At 46.8% G+C, this 12,684-nt stretch overlaps 1 protein-coding gene across 1 annotated transcript; it reads left to right on the top strand.

Annotated features, from left to right (window-relative positions):
* Positions 1–471: 471 nt before the first annotated feature.
* hnrnpub (heterogeneous nuclear ribonucleoprotein Ub) lies at positions 472–9,799 on the top strand. Its single transcript, XM_080883848.1, has 14 exons — positions 472–1,070; positions 2,307–2,421; positions 4,137–4,216; positions 4,786–4,925; positions 5,017–5,116; positions 5,593–5,705; positions 5,895–6,158; positions 6,264–6,383; positions 6,474–6,602; positions 6,682–6,850; positions 6,959–7,240; positions 7,323–7,594; positions 7,690–7,803; positions 7,884–9,799. The coding sequence occupies exons 1-14, from the start codon at positions 623–625 to the stop codon at positions 7,932–7,934; spliced, it is 2,397 nt and encodes a 798-aa protein (XP_080739974.1). The 5' UTR covers positions 472–622; the 3' UTR covers positions 7,935–9,799.
* Positions 9,800–12,684: the final 2,885 nt, after the last annotated feature.

Consider the following 12,684-nt stretch of genomic DNA (forward strand, 5'->3'; position numbering starts at 1 on the left):
TTTTTAAACAGCTGTTTTCGTTACACAGGAGAGCGATAACGCGTATTCAGAAAGACGTGTCGGCGTAGTTAAACGATATCACATTTGTGCCTCTTCTTGGATTTTATAAAATTGAAAAAGGGGCGAGAAGAGAGATATCTTTGTACTGCATTGTTTCTAGCTTACCGATATTGATTATTAGCGTTGCACATTACGCAACATGTGTGCCTTTATTCTACTGTCCTGACCTGTCTTAAACTCACTACCTAGTTAAACAGCCCTCTGTAAAATGCGTTTTGTTAAATAATGACAAACTAATTAATAACGTTCGCGCTCTTTACTGGAACCATCTTTTCGTGTACTATCTGTCCCGCTTTTCCACAACAATGGTTTCTGAAAGGAACGTTTAGCTGCAGTGACAGATGGCCACAGGCTGCATAACTAAGCTGCGCCTCTCTCTGGGCAGTTACGGTAGGAGACGACTCCTCCCCCACACAGCAGGCTCGCGCAGCTCTGTGCCTGCAAAGGATTGGTTGTACAGCGGGTGCCGTTTGGCGCAGTTTTGAGCTACATCCGTTAACAAAGGGCGTCCATTTATTTATTTCCCGTCTTATTTTAGCGCGTTCGCCGTCAAACATTCACCATGAGCACAATTAACGTCAAAAAGCTTAAAGTTAACGAGCTCAAAGACGAGCTGAAAAAGCGTAATCTTTCGGACAAGGGGCTGAAGGCCGAGCTGATGGACCGCCTGCAGGCCGCGCTGGACGAGGAGGCCCTCGCTTCTCCGCAGGAGCAGGCAGCTGAGGCGGATGACGGTTTCGAGCAGGCCGCCGACCAAGAAGGTATGGCAGAGGAGGAAGAAGGAGAGGGGGAGGGAGAAGGCCCTATTGAAGAAAGCATGGAGGCCAACGAGGAGGAAGAGCCGGAGAGTGGGGGCGACGGCAATGGCGTTGCCGTGGACGAAGAAATGGGCGAGGGAGAAGAGGAAGGAGACGAGGACGATGAGATGGACCCCATGCTCAAGGGAGACGTGGACGACATGGAGAAAATAGATACGGAAGACGGTGAGCCGGGAGAGCAGGCTGCCGAGGGTGAGTCGACAGAATCGCTTATGTAAATGCGGCTGGTTGGATGTGTCGGGTTTTTTTGAGAAAGCGCTAGCGGTGAGGAAATTATTAAATTTGAATGCGTTACCGCACAGCAGAGCGTCCATGTTGAGAGAGAGAGAGAGAGAGATAGCGTGACCTCACTACTAAGCTAGCCAGCGTTAGCACCGGTCTGCAGCTTGGTTAGCAGTCGTGTCGTGACCTTAAGTAGCCACAGTCCAGCCTACTAAAGAGACCTTTAGCGTCACATTGAGAGACGTCGACCAAAATTACTAAAGCGGCTCTAATAAGAAATCTGCTACCGAATTTAGCTTAGTCTGGATTTAAGTTTCGGTTTGGTTAGCGTGTTAGCTTGCCAGCTAGCGTCAGTTTCTTTGTGTCTGTTGTGCAGCGCCAACTAGCTGTTCAACCGGTTAGCTAATTCAGAGGTTCCCGTTGTTCCAGCTGGGGGCGTTGGAGAACATTTGCTTTCACATCCCATTTTAGAATGGATCGACGTGAAAACACAATGTTAGAAATGGCCACTGCAGTGGGCTGTCTTGCCACCCTTTCCGCCTTAATTGTACTGACATCGTGTTTTAGGGTCGTGGCGTTTGCCTTTAAAGGTTGCCGGGAACATCTGAATTAGCTAATCCCAAGATGTGCTGAGAAAAAGAAGGGCGCCGCACTGCTTGTTTAGGTAGGACGTGGGTAGTTTTTTTTCCGTGGTTTTTATAGATAGTGTTGGATGGTCATAGAAATTATGAATCTAGGCAATTCAGTGCAATGTCTCGGGGAGGGGGGTGTAAATCAAGGTCTAAGTAGGCTTTCCCGTTTCCCTGCATGATGCATTTGTCCCTGGCAGCAGTAGATTTGCCCTCCTTTTAATGACATAGATTTGTATCAAAAGCAGTATCTTTTAAGCCCTTTACTGCAGGATAGTAACACTTTACTTATTAGAGACTTGTTTATCCAGCCCCATTCACAATGTTTATACGGGCCAGCTTATATTGTAATTACTACCTGGTCTTTCAAAGCTGTTACAGTTTCCACAGTATGATTGTCTTGTTTTAAGTGTAACGATGAGGTGTTGCCTCCAAGTAACCTTAATACAAATGATAATGGTCGACACACAATGTAACTAATGAACGGGCTTTGTGGGCCAGAACCCCACTGCCAGTCCGACCTCTCTCTCCCAGAAAAAGGAGCACCTCATTCTATATCTTTGTTCTATTTTCAAAGGGGATGCGGACAAAGACACGAATGCTGATCAGAAGAATAAGAAGGGTGTTAAGAGACGCCGGGAGGAACATGGAAGGGGCTACTTTGAATTTATTGAAGAGAACAAATACAGCTGGTAAGGATGGGACAGAGCGAAAATGGCCTTCAGCATCCCTGAAGCGCCATCTATAGCTTTGTTGAATTGTATTGGCTTTAAGTGCCAATGCACATAACTAGCAAGAGGAAAACCCTCATTTTTTTCAAGTATTATACTACTTGTAACATTATTTTCACACACATGCTTTGAGGGTCATCCCTGACTACTTAAAGAACCTTACCATTTACCTTTTTACAGTGCCCACTCACACTGTTTCTTTAATCGACTGCATTCTGTAGCAGAAGTGCATCTATCAAGTCTCTATGAATTCTCACACCTGTTCCTTATGCCAAGTACTGTTTTGGAAAGCCTGTTGTGTCCCCAAGGTGAAACAAGGCTGCTCAAAGGGGAACCCAGAGCAACGTAGCAGATGTGCAATTTTCAGTGGATGGGTGGGGAGAAACTAGCTCGGATTTGTGGAAGAAGGGGTCCACTGCCGCAGGGTAGCAAAAAAGAAAGAAAGAAAGAAAGCCTCCAACGTCTGTTTGGAACGTCCACGGAGAAGCTCGCTATTGACCGTCCATCGTTACGCCTCGCAATGGTCTATTCTTTTTTTTCTTTTTTCGTTTTGTTTTTTATTTCACTGGTTGTATGATGTCGAAATGCTATTTCTGTCTCATGTATCATGTCCTGTGTGTGTCTGTTTTCATGGTGTGGGTGTGTGTGCATTTGCAAAGTTCTTTCTACCCCTGCTAGGTGACATCATGCATGGGGTGTGTGTGTGTGTATCTTGGTCAGTGTTTTGTTTTCATTGCGATGTCGATGCACTGAGGATCAACAGGCATATAATGGAATAACTTTTTTAAAATTATTATTTTGGGAGAACCCTCGTCATGAATGTTTAGGCCAGGGCAGCAGAGCTGTTAGCACACCGAAGTATTGCTGCTCCATCGCTTTTCACCCCCAGTTAAACCTTCAGAGCTTAGCTCCATGTAGACGACTACAAGTTCCACCTCAGGCACTGTGTTGTCCACCAGCACCGTAAATCTCCCCACGGCAGCTGTTTGTACGGCATTCTGGGCTCTTTGGGGACAGTTGTGACACATCGAGCTGTAGATAAGAAAGGAGTGATGAGCCCCGCAGTGGTTTCCTTCTCCTAAATGATTAGGAGTTGCACCATAGTTGGATGATGGCAGGTGAAGTGATGCTAAAGCATCATCCTTAATATTTAGAGATTCCTGAACTACAGAGTTGGTAAGTTGCTGTAGTTTTGACTACACTGGTTTCTCTTAAAACATGCTTTCAATGTATTCTGCTTAGCAACACAGTCAAAAGTTAGTGGTGACCTTTTCATCTAGAAGTCAACACGGGGAGGTTAAATATAACTTGCCCCATATCAGTTCTGGAGGCACAAACACGCACTTATCTGACAGTGGAGAGGTCTGCTTGTAGTTTATCACTGTGACTCTCACATAGCCTTGCATACTAGAACAGGTGGACGTGCTTCTCTCTGTGTATCTTTCACATTTTAGATTTCGCTGGATTCTGCAAGGTAAGTGTCTGCTGAGGCCTACAATACAGCCAACATCCAGAAAGTCTGGAGGCTCGCTCAGTTATTTGCTTTCCCCTCTGTCTGTTTCTTCTCCTGTCTACCTAAAATATTCTTCACCAAGTGGTACCCAAGGCATCTATATTTTCCATGCAGTTAAAGTGACGCAAACCTTCTTATACTGACTCTTGGTATCTGTTTTCAGTGCCTCGTCCAAGTCACCTGTTCCCCCGTTGGAGGAAGAAGACGAAGACAATGATGACACAAAAGTCTGCCTGGATAGCTGTATGTTTGCTACTTTTGTACAGGATGTTTTTAGACTTGTCAGCTTCCTTCTGTAAACGACTGCTTAGAAACATTCCTGGAAAACGGCTTCAGAATTGAGCTTGTTCTAATGGACAAATGTAGACATGTTATATTTGATTAACTTCAATGTCACATTTTCAGCATAGCTGAATCGTGCATAACATGGCAGGCACAAGCCGTCTCAGCTTTCTTACGCGTTGCTCTGAGTTGTGGCGTTGCCAGGTGTTCATTTCCTAAAGTCTTATAAATGGGCCCGTTGTCTTCTCCGTGGTGGTTGTAGTATTCGCAGTCCTGAAGCACGACCTGTACGTCAGTGCTGGTGTAGTCATCAAAACGTTTTGGGTTTTTCCTCCCCAGATGTTGAGTTAACCAACAGCAGTGTGGTTAGTAAAACGAGTGTTACTTTACCTGACTAGTTTTTCTGCTCCCTACTAATGAAGGCAGCAGAGGTGATCTAGCTCACCAGTCCCTCCATCCTCAGGATGTATAAATGTGTACCGTCTTGTCCAAGAGTCGTGTCTCAATTTGTACTTTTTCTGCCCGTTCAGACAACTCTGACCTGCACTTTAAGGTGTCGCGGGACCGCTACAGCGCCTCGTCTCTCACCATGGAGAGCTTTGCTTACCTGTGGTCCGGGGGAAAGGCTACATACGGTGTGAACAAAGGCAAAGCCTGCTTTGAGATGAAGGTACGGTAACGATGCTCACATCTTGCACAAATCTCTGAATGGCTCAGTGAGGTCAGTGGAAACGAGTGGTAATGCTTTTCTGTGTGTGCAGATCACTGAGAAGATTCCAGTGAAGCATATTTCCAGCAAGAACATGGAGATTCATGACGTCCAAGTCGGATGGTCCCTGGAAACGGGCACACTGCTGCTGGGTCAGTGCAATATTTGCCGCAACTCTGTAAACGCCACACTGACTCAGTGTTGGCGGAGCCCGCTGTAACTTTCCATTTTACTCATGGCACAATGCATTCCCAGGATCACTGGATGTACTGGTGTGCTGTAATGTTTTGGCCTCTGAAGGCTGCCAGCATCTTAGGGCAGCAGCTATTTGCTGTGACTCATACAGGCTGAATACCGCTGGGTTAAACATTTACATCAGTTCAGCCCATCAGAGGGTGAACTTTGTATTGAAACACAAACAAACCGAACTGTACTGGGTGTATCCATTTACAGGAAGGTCGTGTCTCTAGGGGTCCCTCTGGTGGCCAGTTGGCTTCATGACACCTTTGTACAAAATGGCTTCAGCTCTGGCTGCGTCACAGCAGCGCTGCGTGGCCTAGTGCCAGCCCAATGATTCACACACCACCTCCACTCTGTATTAATCCAGAAGTGTTTGTCATGTGTTTAGGTGAGGAAGAGCATTCCTATGCCTACTCCGGAAAAGCCAAGAAAACCACCAACTGTGTGACCGAGGAGTTTGGAGAGACCTACGAGGAGAATGATGTCATCTGCTGTCTAATTGTAAGATATGAGATTGTTGTTTGTTTTTAATTTTCCCCTTTGTGTGCAGATGGAAGAACAGTAATGTATGGAAGAGGCAAAGAGCGTTAAACAGAATCATGAGAGTATTAGTTTGACTCTTTTTCCCTTTCTGCTGAGGCAAATGTCTTTGTTACACACTAAAGCTGGAGTGTTGCTCTATTCATGCAGGACTTTGAAGGTGAGGAGGTGGTGCTGTCCTACTCCAAGAACGGAGGCGAGCCACCTGTCGCTTTCCAAGTCAGCAAGGACTCCCTGAACGGCCGGGCCCTTTTCCCCCACGTCATCTGCCGCAACTGCGCTGTGGAGTTCAACTTTGGCCAGCTGGAGACGCCATATTTCCCCCAGCCGCAGGGCTACACCTTCCTGCAGCAGATTCCTGTCAGTGATCGAGTCCGTGCACTCAAAGGGCCGCAGACCAAGGCTGACTGTGAGGTGAGTAAAAGAGTTTAGGAGCGTTTTTCATTCATGAATGCAAAAGTGCAACGCTGCGGTATCAAAGTTCTCCATATAGTGATCTCAATTTTCTCTCTTTTCCAGATCATAGTCATGGTTGGTCTGCCGGGCTCAGGGAAGACCACGTGGGTGAATAAGCATATCCAAGAGAACCCTGGGAAGTACTACATCCTGGGCAGTGACACGATTGTGGAAAAGATGATGGTCAGTACTCAGACCAACGTTACAGCGTCCCAGAAATAGTTGCTGCTTCTCCCTGTTGGTAGGAAAATGCTCTTTTCTTCTTTCGTGCAGATCGGCAGCATGAAGCGTCAGTCCAAGGACATCACAAAGTTGACTGCCATTTCCCAGCGTGCACCGCTCTTCTTGGGAAAATTCATTGAGATTGCTGCTCGCAAGAAGAGGAACTACATCCTGGACCATGTAAGTGGCTCTTGCTGAGTGTGGTCACAACCATGTCTTTGATGATAGATTGATCAAATGAGCCTCTTTGTCTTTGCAGACCAACCTGTCTGCTCCGGGCCAGAAGAGGAAGATGTGTTTGTTCGCAGGCTTCCAACGCAAGGCTGTAGTCGTCTGCCCGTCTGATGAAGACTACAAGCAGAGAGTCCAGAAGAAAGTTGAGACTGATGGCAAGGAAGTGCCTGAGCATGCTTTACTCAAAATGAAAGGTAAAAGCATTACCGTTGTCTTTACCCTGTTACAGTCCATCACACACTTGGACAGAAGCTATTCCTGGGTGCTGCTTCTCTTATTGAATCGTTTCCGTTCCATTACAGGCTTCTTCTCTCTGCCCGAGGAGGGCGAGAGCTTCAATGAGGTCATCTACGCCGAGCTGCAGAAAGATGATGCTGCCAAGCTCCTGGAGCAGTACAAAGAGGAAAGCAAGACGGCTCTGCCTGCCGAGAAAAAGCCCAACCAGGGGAGCACGACGCCTAAACAGCGCGGTGGACAGCGCGGTGCTGGACGCGGTGGCAAAAACCAGTTTGCCCGTGGTGGCGGACCTGGGCAGAGAGGTGGCAGCCGTGGAGGCTTCCAGAACAGAGGCAACTTCAGAGGAGGTGGGATTGATGGGTGGGAAATGAATGCTCCTTAACGGCACAGTTGATGCTCAAGCTTACCTTTACCCTGGTCTGTCTGCAGCTCCCGGGCCTCGCGGGGGGTTCAACCGTCCTCCTCGCGGCTTTCTGCCGCCCCCAGCCTTCAGAGGAGGATTCCCCAATCGTGGAAACTTTAACCGTGGTGGCGGCCCCATTCCTAGCCTGGGTGGATCCCCCAGGGGCGGCCCGATGAGGGGCAACATGGGACACAGAGGAGGACCCATGAGCAGAGGCGGTCCAGTGAACAGAGGGAACATGAGCAGAGGAGGCGGAGCTAGCATGGGTCGTGGTGGAAACAGGGGTCACCCCCATCAGGTTGGTTTCAAAATGACTCCTGATCAAATTATTGCTCCTCTGACGTCCGTTGATGCATAATCAACTTTTTTTTTTTCTTTGTTTTTCCTGCACAGTTTCAGCAGAGAGGGGGGGGCCGTGGCAACTTTGGCAACAAGAACAGCAACTATGGAGGCAACAGGAACGGCATGGATAAAGCCCAGGCCTTCAACCAGAGCTGGCAGCAAGGGGTCAGTGTTTGTGCATCTGCCGTTTATAGTTGTTACACATAAATCAGGGGATCAAAGTGTTAATGTTCTGTTCTGTGCAGTTCTGGAACCAGAAGCCGTGGAGCCAGCAGTACCAGCCTGGATATTACTGAGACATTTGTTCTAATGGACTGGTGGGCGACACTGGGATCCACCGCTAGCCACGGAACATCATCCACTCCAACGTTTGCTTACTTTCCTTTAGAACCCACTTTTACTAATGATCGTAAAACTCACGACTGATAACGAGACTAAAGCTAAACGGAGCGACGACATTCCATCGGAGGAGAGCAGGCAGCACGACTGTAACTGAAGCTCTGTATCGTCACACAGATGTACACAGTGTGGGTTCATCCTCATTCAGCCATCTTTTGTTGTTGTTGTATATTTTACCCTCCTCCACCTTTTTAAATGCTTTTAAAACATGTTTGTAATTTCAGGAACCAGAAACGATTAGTCGGCCCAGCAGGCTTTGAAGAGATTTTCTTTTTTCAGGGTTGTGCATTTTATCTGTGCTGTGGTTTTTGTTTTGTTTTTCTTTTTGTATTACAAATTGTAAATATTTTTTTTTTATGCGTAGTTTGCATAAAGGTTTAAGGAACGTGATGATTTGATTGGAACTTTGGCTTCTTTACAGGAAGCGTTGGTAGCTGGTTGGCCTGTACCTGTCTGTAGAGTCAAACAGCCAGACTGAAGCAGTGAAATTACAGCTTTTCTTTTTGTTCCCACGATCAATCCTGTAACATAAACTCCACAGAGCTACAATAAACACATCGTTGGCTTTTTTACATTCTTCTCGGCTTGTGATTTTTGACTTGGTTCAAAGGTGTGTAAATGACCTTTGAACGGGCCGTGGCCTGGTTTGCTATCAGCCCTGCTAAACACCTCATTAGTTAATAAATAACCTCAAGTGTCTTGTCTTTGATATGTTGTTTCCGGTCCTTCAGCTGTTCAGTACTTTTAATTTGAAAACGTGTTTTGGCCAAGCCATCTTTAAGGACAGAAGGAAGCCATGTTGGTCATACATTATGCTTTTTAAGGTCTTTATTAAAACATTAAAGTTAGAGCACTGACGTTCTCAGGAGATCGTTTGTTTCCTAGATTGTCTTGATTAACGGTTCCTTTTAGTGCAGTAGACTTCTGAGAAACGCCGAGCACTGACCAGTTATAAACGTCTCCACGGTAACGACTTCCCTTTTCTTCCTCGTACTGGTGATTCGTGTAAACCTCGCTCTCTGTTTTGATGGTGCCAGTTTAGCACAGAAAGTGGTTTTTAAAAGGAGGCCGGATTGCTCATTTTCACCAGCAAACCTAGAAAGGGCTGCACAGTTTGATGGCTGACCGCCCGAACCGACCTTTCAACTCTGACGGCGCCGTGTTTTGTTTGTTTGTTTGTTTTTTTAAATGCTCTGGTGTTGGTGACTGTGTGGCCCAGCAATAACGGCAGCTCCACATATACTGTCTCCACGTCGACCTGGTACCCGGATCATGTTTGACACTAGATTGACTTTTTAACGTTACAATAGATCTGATCAATCCAACAGTTTCTTTAGATTTGTTTTGGTTTGCCCGTCTTATTTAATAAACATGTAAATACTAAATGCATCACTAATCCAGCCATGCACGAATGTTCATGAATTAATAAATGTGTTGTGATAAAGAAAGTATTAGTTTGCCACGTACTGCTGTGTGATGAACTATTTAAATGTCTGGAGAGTTTGACCTTTTATTATACTGGATATTAAAATCGAGCAGAATGCAAGCTTTGGGTTTACAGTATAATCTATAATACAACAGACACTATATTTTTATCGCTTTGTGTTGCAGGTTGTATATCAGGTCTTTTATTAAACCAACAGTGCAAAAGCTCTGAGCTTTTTCAGATTTGTTGTCTTTTCTATCTGACAGTTTTTAATATTTGTGTTTGAAAAATTGGGATTGTATTTTTTTTTGTCTCTATTAAAGTTAAAGAAGCTGGTATGCAGTGACCGTGTGTTTTGTTACAGTTCCTGTAAAATGTTTCCCTGCTTTTCTTTAGAGATAACAGAAAGAAAATCCCCGCTCGCGCCTGCGGCCGGTCTCTCCTTCAAGCTCGGGTCCTCTGCCAGAGGCCTGAGGGTCCTGCAGCATCCCAGCTGTTCCCAGGACTGCGCTCTTCTGCACAGAGATCTCCGATGTTCCCGGGATCTGCTGGAGCCACTGGGACCACCGTACCTCAGATTATTGTAATGCCTTGTTTACCAGCCTGGACAAATCATGTCTTTCTCGCCTCCAAGCTGTACAAAATGCAGCGGCCAGGCTACTAACACGTTCTAGCAAGCGAGCTCGCATCACTCCCATTTTATATTCTTTACATCGGCTCCCAACAGATTTTAGAATTTGCTTTAAAATTCTTGTTCTAACATACAGAGCACTCAATGGCCCCAGATTATTTATCCAAGCTTCTTTTAAAATTCACTGCTGCTCGTTGTCTCCGCTCAGAGTTTGTTGGTTTTTCCCCGTACACGACTGAAGACGAAAAGAGGCGGAGCCTTTCAGTCTGTGGCACCAAGGCTGTGGTTCACGTTTGGTTGACTCTGTGGAAACTTTGTTTAAACAGGCCTTCTGTTAATCAACACTTTATATTCTCTATTTTATTACTTAATGTTTTCTTTCTTTTAACCTTTGTGTGCAGCGCTTTGTGACTGCCTGTCTACGAAAAGCACTTAATAAACCTGACTTACTTCACCCTCCACATCCTCTCGAGCTCTTCTCTGAGCGCTTGGTATTTCTCCAGCTTCTCGTGTTCCTTCTTCCTGATGTTGCTGTCACTGGGAACCGCTACATCGATCACTACGGCCGTCTTCTTCTGCTTGTCTACCACCACTATGTCCGGTTGGTTAGCCACCACCATTTGTCTGTCAGGTATTCACTGAGCACTCGGTCAGTTGGGGCCATCTTCGTGATGTATTCGTGAATGTTCGTTGTCTCATCCTGGATCGTGGTGCTCACACTCACCAGTCCCCGGCCTCCTTCCTTCACTTAGCGTACAGCCTCAGTGTGCTGGACTTGGGGTGAAACCCTCCGTGCATGGTCAGGAGCTTCTATCGCCTCCTTTGGCCAGCTTATTATCCCAGCAGGGTACCTGATCACGGCCAGGGCGTAGGTGTTGATGGATCTTGTTCTTCCCATTCAGCTGACTCCTCAGGACTTGCCTGACCCTCTGCAGGTACTTGGTGGTTGCAGCTTTTCTAGTGACTACACTTCTCCAGTCCGAACAACATCCCGATGTCATCGCTGTATATCCTGGTGGTGTGGATCAGTGAATCGATGTCTCGTTCAGTCTTGGCATACAGCTTGATGTCATCCATGTACAGGAGGTGGCTGACAGCTGCTCCGTTCTGTAGTCTGTATCTGTAGCCAGTCTGGTCACTGACCTCACTGAGGGGTTCAGGCCTATGCAGAGCAGCAGTGGGCACAGAGCATCTCCTCGGTAGATCCCGCACTTGATGGTGACTGGTGCTATGGGCTTGAATGTGGCCCATTGTTGTGCGCCACATCCCCATTGAGTTCCTGATGAAGGCTCTGCAACGACTCACAGCCTTGGCCAGCCGCTTGAAGAGGTACACCAGAGAGATCAAAGGCAGGAGAATAAACCAGCTGTTCTCCACAGAACCAGCAAAGGTGTACTCTCAGTGGCAAGGGAACAATAAGAGAACAGCACCACCAAGGCTGGAGACGGAGCAATACTGGAAGAGCATATGGGAGAAGGATGCAACCCATAACGGCAATGCTCAGTGGCTAGAGGATCTGAGGGCAGACCACAGCGACCTCCCTGAACAGGGTCCAGTAACCATCACAGCGGCAGATATCCAAGAAAGGGTCTCCAGTATGAAGAGTTGGACAGCACCAGGGCCCGACATGGTTCACACCTACTGGCTAAAGAAGCTGACTGCACTCCACGAGCGTCTGGCAGCACAAATGAACCAGCTGCTAGTTAACGAGAGACACCCGGAATGGCTAACCGAAGGTCGGACGGTCCTGATCCCCAAGGACCCCAAGAAGGGACCGGTCCCATCCAACTACCGACCAATAACCTGCCTCAGCAACACGTGGAAGCTCCTGTCAGGCATCGTAGCGGCTAAGATGAACAGGCACATGGATCAATACATGAGCGGGACACAGAAAGGGATGGGCAAGAATACCAGAGGCGCAAAACACCAGCTACTGGTAGACCAAGCAAGACCAGACTGACCAACCTGTGCACTGCCTGGACTGACCCTAAGAATATATATATATAATCTAACATAAGTCATTTAGTGGTTACCTTTGGCTTTATGTTTGCACCCACTGTCCTGCTAGAAATGACATCCTTGACTGGCAGTTTTGTGCAGACCATCTTGCACAAAACTGCAAAAACAGTTTTGTTCAGCTTGTAGGTGTTTGTAATAAGAGCTTTAGCAAAGCAGGATTCTCAAAGTGAAAAACTGGAAACAACCATCAAGCTAACAACATTCACTTTGTGAACACATGCAATGACTGCACAAACTACTTATTCTGCAGCAAAGACAACTTTTAACACATTTCCCAAAAAGTGCCTGAAACAGACCAGAGTCTAGCTAATACTGTTGCAGGAAATGTGTTATGAATCTTATGCACCATAAGTAACAGCTGACAGGTTTACAGTAATAGTGAAAGCCATCTTGGCTTTCTTGCTGCAGCTCGTCCTCTCCTCACACCTGAAACTGAGACTCACTCTGTGCCTGAAGCTGCTGTGCAGTGAGCCGCCCATCACACCGGCTGCTGTCCTCTGACTCAGGCGTGTCTTTGGCTCTGCAGACATCTTCCTGTCACACTTTGTTTCTGAGTGACTTTGATGCTGAA

This window comes from Rhamphochromis sp. 'chilingali' (assembly GCF_963969265.1).
Source record: "Rhamphochromis sp. 'chilingali' genome assembly, chromosome: 5".
NCBI lineage: Eukaryota > Metazoa > Chordata > Actinopteri > Cichliformes > Cichlidae > Rhamphochromis > Rhamphochromis sp. 'chilingali'.